This window comes from Mytilus californianus, unplaced genomic scaffold (genome assembly GCF_021869535.1).
Source record: "Mytilus californianus isolate M0D057914Y unplaced genomic scaffold, xbMytCali1.0.p SCAF_1, whole genome shotgun sequence".
Taxonomy (NCBI): Eukaryota; Metazoa; Mollusca; class Bivalvia; order Mytilida; family Mytilidae; genus Mytilus; species Mytilus californianus.
This window is the reverse complement of record NW_026262581.1, coordinates 118,695,710-118,710,715: the sequence shown is the minus strand read 5'-3', so window position 1 is coordinate 118,710,715 and position 15,006 is coordinate 118,695,710. Positions and strand designations below refer to the sequence as shown.

General features: G+C 30.8%; 1 protein-coding gene across 1 annotated transcript in view; it reads right to left on the bottom strand.

Moving 5' to 3' along the window:
- The window catches only part of LOC127732184 (xylose isomerase-like), a 60,761-nt gene that overhangs the window by 24,585 nt on the left and 21,170 nt on the right, over positions 1 to 15,006 (bottom strand). The window contains exons 11-12 of the mRNA XM_052241255.1: positions 12,246 to 12,351; positions 11,770 to 11,872 (exon numbers count right to left, since the gene is read on the bottom strand). Of these exons, the coding sequence (XP_052097215.1) occupies positions 11,770 to 11,872; positions 12,246 to 12,351 (209 nt within the window). The remainder of the gene's footprint in view (positions 1 to 11,769; positions 11,873 to 12,245; positions 12,352 to 15,006) is intronic.

The following is a 15,006-nucleotide window of genomic DNA, read 5'->3' as shown; positions in this document are numbered from 1 at the left end:
TGTGGTCTGTGGCCTAAGAGGTGAATTCAGGAAATATTGAATTTGTACTTTGACAACTTCCCTGAATGATCTATTGGTATTAATTTGTCAAACTACATGAGAATAAATGATTTCCACTTTTATTTGATAGAAATTTTGTAAAAAAGTGACATTTCAGCCTACATGCCCAAAATTGAACTTTTTCAGTTGTTTCAATATTTTTACAAAAGTAGCATGCTTACTTTCTCTCTGACAGATTTTTCTGGTTTTCTATTTGTGTTTGTGATATCTAATGTAGATGTTTAACTCATTTTTGAACACTGAAGACAAAAAAAAGTAGATAAAATCAGAATAAGAGTGCAAAATGTGCTGCTTTAATGGTCTTAGTCTAACGGTCAGTATGAAGCAAGTGAAAAATGAGGTTCTATGCACATACAACTTGAATTCCTTTTAGCAGATTTCACTGAATCTGTATCAAAAGCACTTATTACTGGTTGTTTGACCTTGTCTGTTTCACAGACTACCTTTATTTTCTTTTGTTTGATAGCTAGTGGTTAAAATATTGGCCTTTTGAGGCTGAAATTTCATGCCGGTTTTAAAAAGTAAAGTAAATAACTTTGCATCAAATCATACTGTCTACATATATAGTTGAAAGTGACAGTCATGTTACATCCAGGCTCCATGTTTTATCATATCTAAACAAAGATTTGAGCAAAAAGAAGCATATTTCTATCTACCATATCATTTATATGCTTTTTAATATGCAAATGTGGGGAACGACCTAAATTTACAACCTGTTTTTTTAAGCTTGACATTGCTGAAGACCATTTTATTCACATGTGTTATGCTATTTGAAACTTATATTTCCATTAAAAGTACATTTATAACATGTAAAAGGTGTTTTTATAACTTAACAACTTCAGAAAATTGTGGTAAGTGAAAAATATTACATTTCATATAAGGCCTCGATTCATTTGAAAACCTCTATTTTTTGGCACAGGCTCATATAAAATTTACTTCTGGCCATTTTTTATAAGTCTGAAACATGAAGTATGCTATCTGTTGCTTTTAATGGGTGATAACTTATACATAGAAACATTAAAAAATGTAAGTTTTGGTATATTTTGGTTTTTAGAAGCCCAAATTTGATAGTTGAAATTGTTCTAATTCAACGCCACAATTCAGCACCCAAAGTTCAGATATAAAAAATGCCACATTTTTTATAATTGGTATCATATGGCTTTGAAACTTTGTAAACTGTTTTATAATACACTAAGCTTAAATCATGCCAAGTTTTATTAGAATTGGTCAAGTTTTAGACCCCTAATAGGCCCAAGACCACAATTAATGATCCCGCTTTTCGTTGTCCACGAATATAGTTCCTTTTAATTAGAGTGTATTTTTTCTTAATTTTTTTCCTTTCCCTTCCTCACTCATTTCTTAGTTTTTTTTGGGTGGAAATAAAAGAAGAGAGGTGAAATAATCTTTTGGATGTTGTATTTTAACTGATTTTGATATGGAAAGAGTGATTAGGCCAGGTGCAAAAAGGTGATATTTACAGTTTTCGGAACATCTCTTGACTTGTCCATAGGGGTATGGATGTGTATTGGCTAAATTTGTAAGAGTCATTGGTTCAATCTTTCTGAATTTTGGATATATTTTTGGACTAGTACTATACATTATACACACAAAAGATTTGACAAAAATGCAAGGTGCAATTTTTTTAATGAAACAAAACGTTATAAAGAACTAATAGGGGAATTTAATTGTGGTCTGTGGCCTAAGAGGTGAATTCAGGAAATATTGAATTTGTACTTTGACAACTTCCCTGAATTTTTATTGGTATTAATTTGTCAAACTACATGAGAATAAATGATTTCCACTTTTATTTGATAGAAATTTTGTAAAAAAGTGACATTTCAGCCTACATGCCCAAAATTGAACTTTTTCAGTTGTTTCAATATTTTTACAAAAGTAGCATGCTTACTTTCTCTCTGACAGATTTTTCTGGTTTTCTATTTGTGTTTGTGATATCTAATGTAGATGTTTAACTCATTTTTGAACACTGAAGACAAAAAAAAGTAGATAAAATCAGAATAAGAGTGCAAAATGTGCTGCTTTAATGGTCTTAGTCTAACGGTCAGTATGAAGCAAGTGAAAAATGAGGTTCTATGCACATACAACTTGAATTCCTTTTAGCAGATTTCACTGAATCTGTATCAAAAGCACTTATTACTGGTTGTTTGACCTTGTCTGTTTCACAGACTACCTTTATTTTCTTTTGTTTGATAGCTAGTGGTTAAAATATTGGCCTTTTGAGGCTGAAATTTCATGCCGGTTTTAAAAAGTAAAGTAAATAACTTTGCATCAAATCATACTGTCTACATATATAGTTGAAAGTGACAGTCATGTTACATCCAGGCTCCATGTTTTATCATATCTAAACAAAGATTTGAGCAAAAAGAAGCATATCTCTATCTACCATATCATTTATATGCTTTTTAATATGCAAATGTGGGGAACGACCTAAATTTACAACCTGTTTTTTTAAGCTTGACATTGCTGAAGACCATTTTATTCACATGTGTTATGCTATTTGAAACTTATATTTCCATTAAAAGTACATTTATAACATGTAAAAGGTGTTTTTATAACTTAACAACTTCAGAAAATTGTGGTAAGTGAAAAATATTACATTTCATATAAGGCCTCGATTCATTTGAAAACCTCTATTTTTTGGCACAGGCTCATATAAAATTTACTTCTGGCCATTTTTTATAAGTCTGAAACATGAAGTATGCTATCTGTTGCTTTTAATAGGTGATAACTTATACATAGAAACATTAAAAAATGTAAGTTTTGGTATATTTTGGTTTTTAGAAGCCCAAATTTGATAGTTGAAATTGTTCTAATTCAACGCCACAATTCAGCACCCAAAGTTCAGATATAAAAAATGCCACATTTTTTATAATTGGTATCATATGGCTTTGAAACTTTGTAAACTGTTTTATAATACACTAAGCTTAAATCATGCCAAGTTTTATTAGAATTGGTCAAGTTTTAGACCCCTAAGAGGTGAATTCAGGAAATATTGAATTTGTACTTTGACAACTTCCCTGAATTTTTATTGGTATTAATTTGTCAAACTACATGAGAATAAATGATTTCCACTTTTATTTGATAGAAATTTTGTAAAAAAGTGACATTTCAGCCTACATGCCCAAAATTGAACTTTTTCAGTTGTTTCAATATTTTTACAAAAGTAGCATGCTTACTTTCTCTCTGACAGATTTTTCTGGTTTTCTATTTGTGTTTGTGATATCTAATGTAGATGTTTAACTCATTTTTGAACACTGAAGACAAAAAAAAGTAGATAAAATCAGAATAAGAGTGCAAAATGTGCTGCTTTAATGGTCTTAGTCTAACGGTCAGTATGAAGCAAGTGAAAAATGAGGTTCTATGCACATACAACTTGAATTCCTTTTAGCAGATTTCACTGAATCTGTATCAAAAGCACTTATTACTGGTTGTTTGACCTTGTCTGTTTCACAGACTACCTTTATTTTCTTTTGTTTGATAGCTAGTGGTTAAAATATTGGCCTTTTGAGGCTGAAATTTCATGCCGGTTTTAAAAAGTAAAGTAAATAACTTTGCATCAAATCATACTGTCTACATATATAGTTGAAAGTGACAGTCATGTTACATCCAGGCTCCATGTTTTATCATATCTAAACAAAGATTTGAGCAAAAAGAAGCATATCTCTATCTACCATATCATTTATATGCTTTTTAATATGCAAATGTGGGGAACGACCTAAATTTACAACCTGTTTTTTTAAGCTTGACATTGCTGAAGACCATTTTATTCACATGTGTTATGCTATTTGAAACTTATATTTCCATTAAAAGTACATTTATAACATGTAAAAGGTGTTTTTATAACTTAACAACTTCAGAAAATTGTGGTAAGTGAAAAATATTACATTTCATATAAGGCCTCGATTCATTTGAAAACCTCTATTTTTTGGCACAGGCTCATATAAAATTTACTTCTGGCCATTTTTTATAAGTCTGAAACATGAAGTATGCTATCTGTTGCTTTTAATAGGTGATAACTTATACATAGAAACATTAAAAAATGTAAGTTTTGGTATATTTTGGTTTTTAGAAGCCCAAATTTGATAGTTGAAATTGTTCTAATTCAACGCCACAATTCAGCACCCAAAGTTCAGATATAAAAAATGCCACATTTTTTATAATTGGTATCATATGGCTTTGAAACTTTGTAAACTGTTTTATAATACACTAAGCTTAAATCATGCCAAGTTTTATTAGAATTGGTCAAGTTTTAGACCCCTAATAGGCCCAAGACCACAATTAATGATCCCGCTTTTCGTTGTCCACGAATATAGTTCCTTTTAATTAGAGTGTATTTTTTCTTAATTTTTTTCCTTTCCCTTCCTCACTCATTTCTTAGTTTTTTTTGGGTGGAAATAAAAGAAGAGAGGTGAAATAATCTTTTGGATGTTGTATTTTAACTGATTTTGATATGGAAAGAGTGATTAGGCCAGGTGCAAAAAGGTGATATTTACAGTTTTCGGAACATCTCTTGACTTGTCCATAGGGGTATGGATGTGTATTGGCTAAATTTGTAAGAGTCATTGGTTCAATCTTTCTGAATTTTGGATATATTTTTGGACTAGTACTATACATTATACACACAAAAGATTTGACAAAAATGCAAGGTGCAATTTTTTTAATGAAACAAAACGTTATAAAGAACTAATAGGGGAATTTAATTGTGGTCTGTGGCCTAAGAGGTGAATTCAGGAAATATTGAATTTGTACTTTGACAACTTCCCTGAATTTTTATTGGTATTAATTTGTCAAACTACATGAGAATAAATGATTTCCACTTTTATTTGATAGAAATTTTGTAAAAAAGTGACATTTCAGCCTACATGCCCAAAATTGAACTTTTTCAGTTGTTTCAATATTTTTACAAAAGTAGCATGCTTACTTTCTCTCTGACAGATTTTTCTGGTTTTCTATTTGTGTTTGTGATATCTAATGTAGATGTTTAACTCATTTTTGAACACTGAAGACAAAAAAAAGTAGATAAAATCAGAATAAGAGTGCAAAATGTGCTGCTTTAATGGTCTTAGTCTAACGGTCAGTATGAAGCAAGTGAAAAATGAGGTTCTATGCACATACAACTTGAATTCCTTTTAGCAGATTTCACTGAATCTGTATCAAAAGCACTTATTACTGGTTGTTTGACCTTGTCTGTTTCACAGACTACCTTTATTTTCTTTTGTTTGATAGCTAGTGGTTAAAATATTGGCCTTTTGAGGCTGAAATTTCATGCCGGTTTTAAAAAGTAAAGTAAATAACTTTGCATCAAATCATACTGTCTACATATATAGTTGAAAGTGACAGTCATGTTACATCCAGGCTCCATGTTTTATCATATCTAAACAAAGATTTGAGCAAAAAGAAGCATATCTCTATCTACCATATCATTTATATGCTTTTTAATATGCAAATGTGGGGAACGACCTAAATTTACAACCTGTTTTTTTAAGCTTGACATTGCTGAAGACCATTTTATTCACATGTGTTATGCTATTTGAAACTTATATTTCCATTAAAAGTACATTTATAACATGTAAAAGGTGTTTTTATAACTTAACAACTTCAGAAAATTGTGGTAAGTGAAAAATATTACATTTCATATAAGGCCTCGATTCATTTGAAAACCTCTATTTTTTGGCACAGGCTCATATAAAATTTACTTCTGGCCATTTTTTATAAGTCTGAAACATGAAGTATGCTATCTGTTGCTTTTAATAGGTGATAACTTATACATAGAAACATTAAAAAATGTAAGTTTTGGTATATTTTGGTTTTTAGAAGCCCAAATTTGATAGTTGAAATTGTTCTAATTCAACGCCACAATTCAGCACCCAAAGTTCAGATATAAAAAATGCCACATTTTTTATAATTGGTATCATATGGCTTTGAAACTTTGTAAACTGTTTTATAATACACTAAGCTTAAATCATGCCAAGTTTTATTAGAATTGGTCAAGTTTTAGACCCCTAATAGGCCCAAGACCACAATTAATGATCCCGCTTTTCGTTGTCCACGAATATAGTTCCTTTTAATTAGAGTGTATTTTTTCTTAATTTTTTTCCTTTCCCTTCCTCACTCATTTCTTAGTTTTTTTTGGGTGGAAATAAAAGAAGAGAGGTGAAATAATCTTTTGGATGTTGTATTTTAACTGATTTTGATATGGAAAGAGTGATTAGGCCAGGTGCAAAAAGGTGATATTTACAGTTTTCGGAACATCTCTTGACTTGTCCATAGGGGTATGGATGTGTATTGGCTAAATTTGTAAGAGTCATTGGTTCAATCTTTCTGAATTTTGGATATATTTTTGGACTAGTACTATACATTATACACACAAAAGATTTGACAAAAATGCAAGGTGCAATTTTTTTAATGAAACAAAACGTTATAAAGAACTAATAGGGGAATTTAATTGTGGTCTGTGGCCTAAGAGGTGAATTCAGGAAATATTGAATTTGTACTTTGACAACTTCCCTGAATTTTTATTGGTATTAATTTGTCAAACTACATGAGAATAAATGATTTCCACTTTTATTTGATAGAAATTTTGTAAAAAAGTGACATTTCAGCCTACATGCCCAAAATTGAACTTTTTCAGTTGTTTCAATATTTTTACAAAAGTAGCATGCTTACTTTCTCTCTGACAGATTTTTCTGGTTTTCTATTTGTGTTTGTGATATCTAATGTAGATGTTTAACTCATTTTTGAACACTGAAGACAAAAAAAAGTAGATAAAATCAGAATAAGAGTGCAAAATGTGCTGCTTTAATGGTCTTAGTCTAACGGTCAGTATGAAGCAAGTGAAAAATGAGGTTCTATGCACATACAACTTGAATTCCTTTTAGCAGATTTCACTGAATCTGTATCAAAAGCACTTATTACTGGTTGTTTGACCTTGTCTGTTTCACAGACTACCTTTATTTTCTTTTGTTTGATAGCTAGTGGTTAAAATATTGGCCTTTTGAGGCTGAAATTTCATGCCGGTTTTAAAAAGTAAAGTAAATAACTTTGCATCAAATCATACTGTCTACATATATAGTTGAAAGTGACAGTCATGTTACATCCAGGCTCCATGTTTTATCATATCTAAACAAAGATTTGAGCAAAAAGAAGCATATCTCTATCTACCATATCATTTATATGCTTTTTAATATGCAAATGTGGGGAACGACCTAAATTTACAACCTGTTTTTTTAAGCTTGACATTGCTGAAGACCATTTTATTCACATGTGTTATGCTATTTGAAACTTATATTTCCATTAAAAGTACATTTATAACATGTAAAAGGTGTTTTTATAACTTAACAACTTCAGAAAATTGTGGTAAGTGAAAAATATTACATTTCATATAAGGCCTCGATTCATTTGAAAACCTCTATTTTTTGGCACAGGCTCATATAAAATTTACTTCTGGCCATTTTTTATAAGTCTGAAACATGAAGTATGCTATCTGTTGCTTTTAATAGGTGATAACTTATACATAGAAACATTAAAAAATGTAAGTTTTGGTATATTTTGGTTTTTAGAAGCCCAAATTTGATAGTTGAAATTGTTCTAATTCAACGCCACAATTCAGCACCCAAAGTTCAGATATAAAAAATGCCACATTTTTTATAATTGGTATCATATGGCTTTGAAACTTTGTAAACTGTTTTATAATACACTAAGCTTAAATCATGCCAAGTTTTATTAGAATTGGTCAAGTTTTAGACCCCTAATAGGCCCAAGACCACAATTAATGATCCCGCTTTTCGTTGTCCACGAATATAGTTCCTTTTAATTAGAGTGTATTTTTTCTTAATTTTTTTCCTTTCCCTTCCTCACTCATTTCTTAGTTTTTTTTGGGTGGAAATAAAAGAAGAGAGGTGAAATAATCTTTTGGATGTTGTATTTTAACTGATTTTGATATGGAAAGAGTGATTAGGCCAGGTGCAAAAAGGTGATATTTACAGTTTTCGGAACATCTCTTGACTTGTCCATAGGGGTATGGATGTGTATTGGCTAAATTTGTAAGAGTCATTGGTTCAATCTTTCTGAATTTTGGATATATTTTTGGACTAGTACTATACATTATACACACAAAAGATTTGACAAAAATGCAAGGTGCAATTTTTTTAATGAAACAAAACGTTATAAAGAACTAATAGGGGAATTTAATTGTGGTCTGTGGCCTAAGAGGTGAATTCAGGAAATATTGAATTTGTACTTTGACAACTTCCCTGAATTTTTATTGGTATTAATTTGTCAAACTACATGAGAATAAATGATTTCCACTTTTATTTGATAGAAATTTTGTAAAAAAGTGACATTTCAGCCTACATGCCCAAAATTGAACTTTTTCAGTTGTTTCAATATTTTTACAAAAGTAGCATGCTTACTTTCTCTCTGACAGATTTTTCTGGTTTTCTATTTGTGTTTGTGATATCTAATGTAGATGTTTAACTCATTTTTGAACACTGAAGACAAAAAAAAGTAGATAAAATCAGAATAAGAGTGCAAAATGTGCTGCTTTAATGGTCTTAGTCTAACGGTCAGTATGAAGCAAGTGAAAAATGAGGTTCTATGCACATACAACTTGAATTCCTTTTAGCAGATTTCACTGAATCTGTATCAAAAGCACTTATTACTGGTTGTTTGACCTTGTCTGTTTCACAGACTACCTTTATTTTCTTTTGTTTGATAGCTAGTGGTTAAAATATTGGCCTTTTGAGGCTGAAATTTCATGCCGGTTTTAAAAAGTAAAGTAAATAACTTTGCATCAAATCATACTGTCTACATATATAGTTGAAAGTGACAGTCATGTTACATCCAGGCTCCATGTTTTATCATATCTAAACAAAGATTTGAGCAAAAAGAAGCATATCTCTATCTACCATATCATTTATATGCTTTTTAATATGCAAATGTGGGGAACGACCTAAATTTACAACCTGTTTTTTTAAGCTTGACATTGCTGAAGACCATTTTATTCACATGTGTTATGCTATTTGAAACTTATATTTCCATTAAAAGTACATTTATAACATGTAAAAGGTGTTTTTATAACTTAACAACTTCAGAAAATTGTGGTAAGTGAAAAATATTACATTTCATATAAGGCCTCGATTCATTTGAAAACCTCTATTTTTTGGCACAGGCTCATATAAAATTTACTTCTGGCCATTTTTTATAAGTCTGAAACATGAAGTATGCTATCTGTTGCTTTTAATAGGTGATAACTTATACATAGAAACATTAAAAAATGTAAGTTTTGGTATATTTTGGTTTTTAGAAGCCCAAATTTGATAGTTGAAATTGTTCTAATTCAACGCCACAATTCAGCACCCAAAGTTCAGATATAAAAAATGCCACATTTTTTATAATTGGTATCATATGGCTTTGAAACTTTGTAAACTGTTTTATAATACACTAAGCTTAAATCATGCCAAGTTTTATTAGAATTGGTCAAGTTTTAGACCCCTAATAGGCCCAAGACCACAATTAATGATCCCGCTTTTCGTTGTCCACGAATATAGTTCCTTTTAATTAGAGTGTATTTTTTCTTAATTTTTTTCCTTTCCCTTCCTCACTCATTTCTTAGTTTTTTTTGGGTGGAAATAAAAGAAGAGAGGTGAAATAATCTTTTGGATGTTGTATTTTAACTGATTTTGATATGGAAAGAGTGATTAGGCCAGGTGCAAAAAGGTGATATTTACAGTTTTCGGAACATCTCTTGACTTGTCCATAGGGGTATGGATGTGTATTGGCTAAATTTGTAAGAGTCATTGGTTCAATCTTTCTGAATTTTGGATATATTTTTGGACTAGTACTATACATTATACACACAAAAGATTTGACAAAAATGCAAGGTGCAATTTTTTTAATGAAACAAAACGTTATAAAGAACTAATAGGGGAATTTAATTGTGGTCTGTGGCCACTCTACGGGATTAACAGACATTGACTAGATTATGATTGTCTCAACCAATCAATGAACTTCACTATTAAGAGTCAGTAATTATCTTCCAATCAGATAGTAAGAAGCATTCAGCCCGCAGACTGTGCATCGTTCAGCTCTTAATACCCTCTCCGTGGAGACGGTAAAAATACAGATTTTTAATTGTACCATTATAATAAGGTCAATTGTATTTTTAGATATATATATTTAAAATCTGTACATACTGTACATCACGAAATAAATAAACAAGACTACGTTCGAACATTAACAATGACATCGTTCTCATCAAAAATCAGAAAACTGATTGGCGACAATGGCGGCAAAAGAAGGTCACCCAGAGTGAACTGTGAACGAGATAGGTAACTTACTAGTATACATGAATGAGCCAGAACACTTGCTGGAATAAGGAAAAACTAAATCCGGACAAGCACAATTTACATGGAATTTTCCAAGGGCCGAACACTTGTAATTCCATGAAAAACAGATCACCTAATACAAAACGATAGTAGTTCATAATTCATCATTAATCACATTATAACCAAAAATTTACTCAATACCTAAAAGTACAACTATAAAAGGTCACTGGTTGGAAAGACATACAAAAACTAAACTTCTATTTCAAACATGCAAAGCATTGCTGGATGACGTATCAAAACGTCGCATTCAGCAATAAAGCTGGTTATAGATAATAAGCGTTAAATGAAAACAGTCTGTCTAAATCATGGAACGTCAACTCTGATCGCATTTCCATTAAACAAATAGACGAGACAAATTTTTCAAGTCTAACTTAGAATAATAGAACGGAATTTGTCAACCAGGCAATGAAATGATCTCAGTAGTTAAAAGGCCATACACAATTCATTTGATAATAGAGTAACACGATATGACGGAGTCAAGCAATCAACATTCTACCTCAAAGACAAAAGTGTGAAATTGATCTGTCAATTCAATGTCGTTTTTCGCAATATGATTTACATTTGGACAGAATTGACAAATTATCTCACGGAGTTTACCATTGGCACATTACGCGTGAAACAGAAATGATTTACTTAACAATATCGTATCAATTTTGTGGTTTATAAAATGTATGATAGCAATACTGATATGATTTTTATACTTCTGTGGAATAATCTTATACAAGAAAACTCCATTTTTTGTTTGATTGTTATCGCGCTAAAAACGACGAACATGACAGAGTTAACGATTACTATAGATTTAACCTAATACATAACTTCAATCTATGAAAATTGAAATATAGGTAAGAATGTCATATTTGAGAAGAGGATGATACCCTTTGGGACTAGCAATCCACCAGTAGCCATGGGTAAAGAGAATGTATAGTCACCACTCTTTCAGTACGTGGATTTACACATTTATCAACTCTGTCCGTATTCATTTAAGCTTTATGAAATTATTAGTGGTAACACACTTCAACTTTAAATAGGGAATACACCTCTGGCATCAAAATTATTTCTATGAAAAGATGTTCCTTTTAAGTGTTATAAGTTGTTATACGTTTCAGTTTATTATTTGCAATCTTGTAAAAAGCCATCTATTTATAATAATAATAATAATAATAATAATAATATTATTATTATTATTATTATAATAAACGAATTGATAACATGTAAACAAAAAAATTTCTAATATTACAAATAATAGAAAAGAAAAGGAAAAGAAAGGAAAATAGATTATGCTGATTTCCTACCACATATTCCATACCTATATGTGAAATAAACATGTCCTTTAAGTCCGTAGATTCTCGTCGAACTTTACAATCAAAGTTCAGACCTCCAGGTTGTATGCCATTCTGTTCCAATACTGTCTGAAAAGAAAGACAATTAACATGTTGACCGCATCAATATTCATATATTGGTCATGCTTAGAAAATAATAACAGACTGTAAAGACGCCAATCGATACGCACGTCTCTGTTTATTTCCAAAAAGTGCATATTTTAAATATGACCGCATGTCTGCCGACACGTCTGTTTTCTGTAAAACCTTTGTATATGATATAATAAAGCCTTTGGTTTTTTTTAATTAATTACAGTAGTCAACTATATTCAGGCTATTTTTTACAATTATACTAGATGAAATATAGTTATTAATAATTTTCTTTGGATTCATCTGTCATTTTGGATATAGATAATAATATTTTCAATCGGATATATGTGAACGCATCATCACTAAATCTAACCTTCATCACCATCGTAGCATTTTTCACATCCATTGGAAATTGATCTGTATCCCATCCTAAATCTGGAGAACCCGTGTTAGAATCTATTGAACCTAGCATTCCAAACCTGAAAGAAATGTATGGAAAACGGGTTTTAAATGTACCTGAAAGAAATGTATGGAAAACGGGTTTTAAATGTACCTGAAAGAAATGTATGGAAAACGGGTTTTAAATGTACCTGAAAGAAATGTATGGAAAACGGGTTTTAAATGTACCTGAAAGAAATGTATGGAAAACGGGTTTTAAATGTATTTGCCAGATGAAGAGAAAATGTATGATATGATTTCATGCCCTGGGAAACATTATATGCTTCTTAGATGATTTTCACCAGGAACACTCAAAGCCACATAATAATCCCATCTTATTCATACAAAAACTTTACAGAACAGTCAAACACATCTATTGACAACTTGACTTTATGGACTGACATTATACAGACAAAATCCCAAAGCAATGACTACTGGGTCGATGGTAGCCTCAAGGGCTGATAGTCCACAAGTAGAGGTATCGACCATGTGGTATTAAAACATGAGATATGAGTTCCGTCTGCACATCATTAAAATATTTATGGGTTTAAACGATGCAAGTTTTAAATATATCAAAAGATAATAGAATACATGTAAGCTTATAGAATATATGTAACTGTTTCACTGCTGCCTTTCTAAATAATCCGAAACATAAATTAAGCAAATAATATAATTCAGTAACTCAATTTTAAAATATCTAACAAACTCCTGTAAGACCATTTCTAACCTTGATTATTATTTTCAAATGCTATTAAAGACCCAACCCACCAGCTTACACACCAGGATACTGCTGTTTTGATAAAAGAACTCAAACATTTAATATAGTATCCATAAGACATTTATTCTAATACATTGTATAAATAACTTACAAAATCGTGAAATGATTTTAGTGGCAATTGCGAATGTAGTTTACATGCATGAGATTTATGGGACAGAGAATCAATTTACTGAAATAAAGTTAATGCATGGCTATGTATGTTCGATAAACCAATTTAACAATTCATACATCTCTTGCCATAAACAAAACTATTCATTATTTATATCTTTAAAAAGTTTCAATTTAAATCAATTGTAGTGCACTACAATAACTACGAGAATATTATATTTAGCTATACAAATTGGCACTGACGCTTTCAACATTTTATATTATTTTAGAAAATGAAATTTGAAATGCTAGAATTAAGACTTTTTATTAAGTATATAGAGAAAGTCTCCTTTACAAAAAAATCTGTACAATGCCATTGTACGTTTAGTGTCAGATGAACACTTAGTTTTGAGTTTCATAGTCTCCTGATGCAATGACAAAAGCCTTTGTTTTTAATCAATAACACCGACAAATATACAAGACGTATAGAGATGAACATTTAACCTTCCCTCTCAAGAATAAAATATATGTGACGGAGTTGAACTCAACCAAATTCTTCTAACAAATTATGTAAGAGAATCTACCACCATTAATTCATTAGGACAAGAAGTGACATTTTGAATCAATTTTCCAATAATAAGTGTACGACTGTAGCTTTTCGTTAAAGTTGAATACAAAATAAAAAACTGTATCCTAAGTCTATGGCTTGTGACCACATGATGATATGAAACCGTTCAAGCACAGCCGCTCTGTTTTAACACTTTAAAGTCCGAGTTGGAAGTAACGTTTGCATTCCCGAAACATAAATTTACTAATTAAAGATAAAATTATGCAGTTCATTTGTAAGTTTTTTGAATTCAAAGTCCCGTCTGTATTGTAATCGGTGCTTCCAGTAACATTCTGATTTTCCTTTATAATATAACATTTATAGAAAAGATGTCACTCTTATTCAAATGCTCATTTTCGACCTTCAACTGATTTAGCTGTTCTTTTTTAGGAGCGTACTAGAATCTGGTTTAACAAGGTCGTCCTTGTCAACAGATGAACACGATGACACGGTTGTAATTCGTTTTTATTGTTAAAATATCTCAAGTCTCCTCTACCTCATTGTTTCTGTTATTTCGATTTGTGATATTACGACTTCTTGACCTTCTTCTGATTAGGAAACAATTCCGTTTTCCATTGATATGGATTTCTGAGAGTATCAGAAGGTTTGTTATGGTTTAATGATGCAGCAGCATGCTGACTTTTGCATGATATGTAAGCATCTTGATCTCGTCGTTAGATTCACACAAATCATAGCCAATGACAGTACGCGTCCGAAAAAAAAAGAAAAAAAAAAAGCAAAAAGAAAAGAAAAAGTATAAAACTCCTCCTCCAACATAAACAAAAATTTGCAGCAATTAAATGAAATCATACATACGGTACATCCTCTTAGATGACAGAACATAACAATATTTTATGTCGCCAACTATATTTTACCTGTTTGTAAAGGTACAAGTTATTCTGTAAAGTGTACCTACTTTGATATATATTCATTACAATTCCTTTTTGTGACGAATTTGCATACCAACTTATAAAATTTGATTTGATTTTATACTCAGGTCTTGTATAGCATTTTCATAGCAACGACTACCGATACGCGTACAAGTCTTCGAAACTTCACCAGTTTCTCAACTTAAAGATATAAGAGATAACATATATATAGAGAAATTTTTTATGTACTGTTTCATTAGTCTGAGAAACGCTTCCTATTGTTTATGTTTTTCAATATAGCGATTGCATGTAGATTCACAGAAAACGTTTGGACTTAAATGCTTTAAAAAAATAC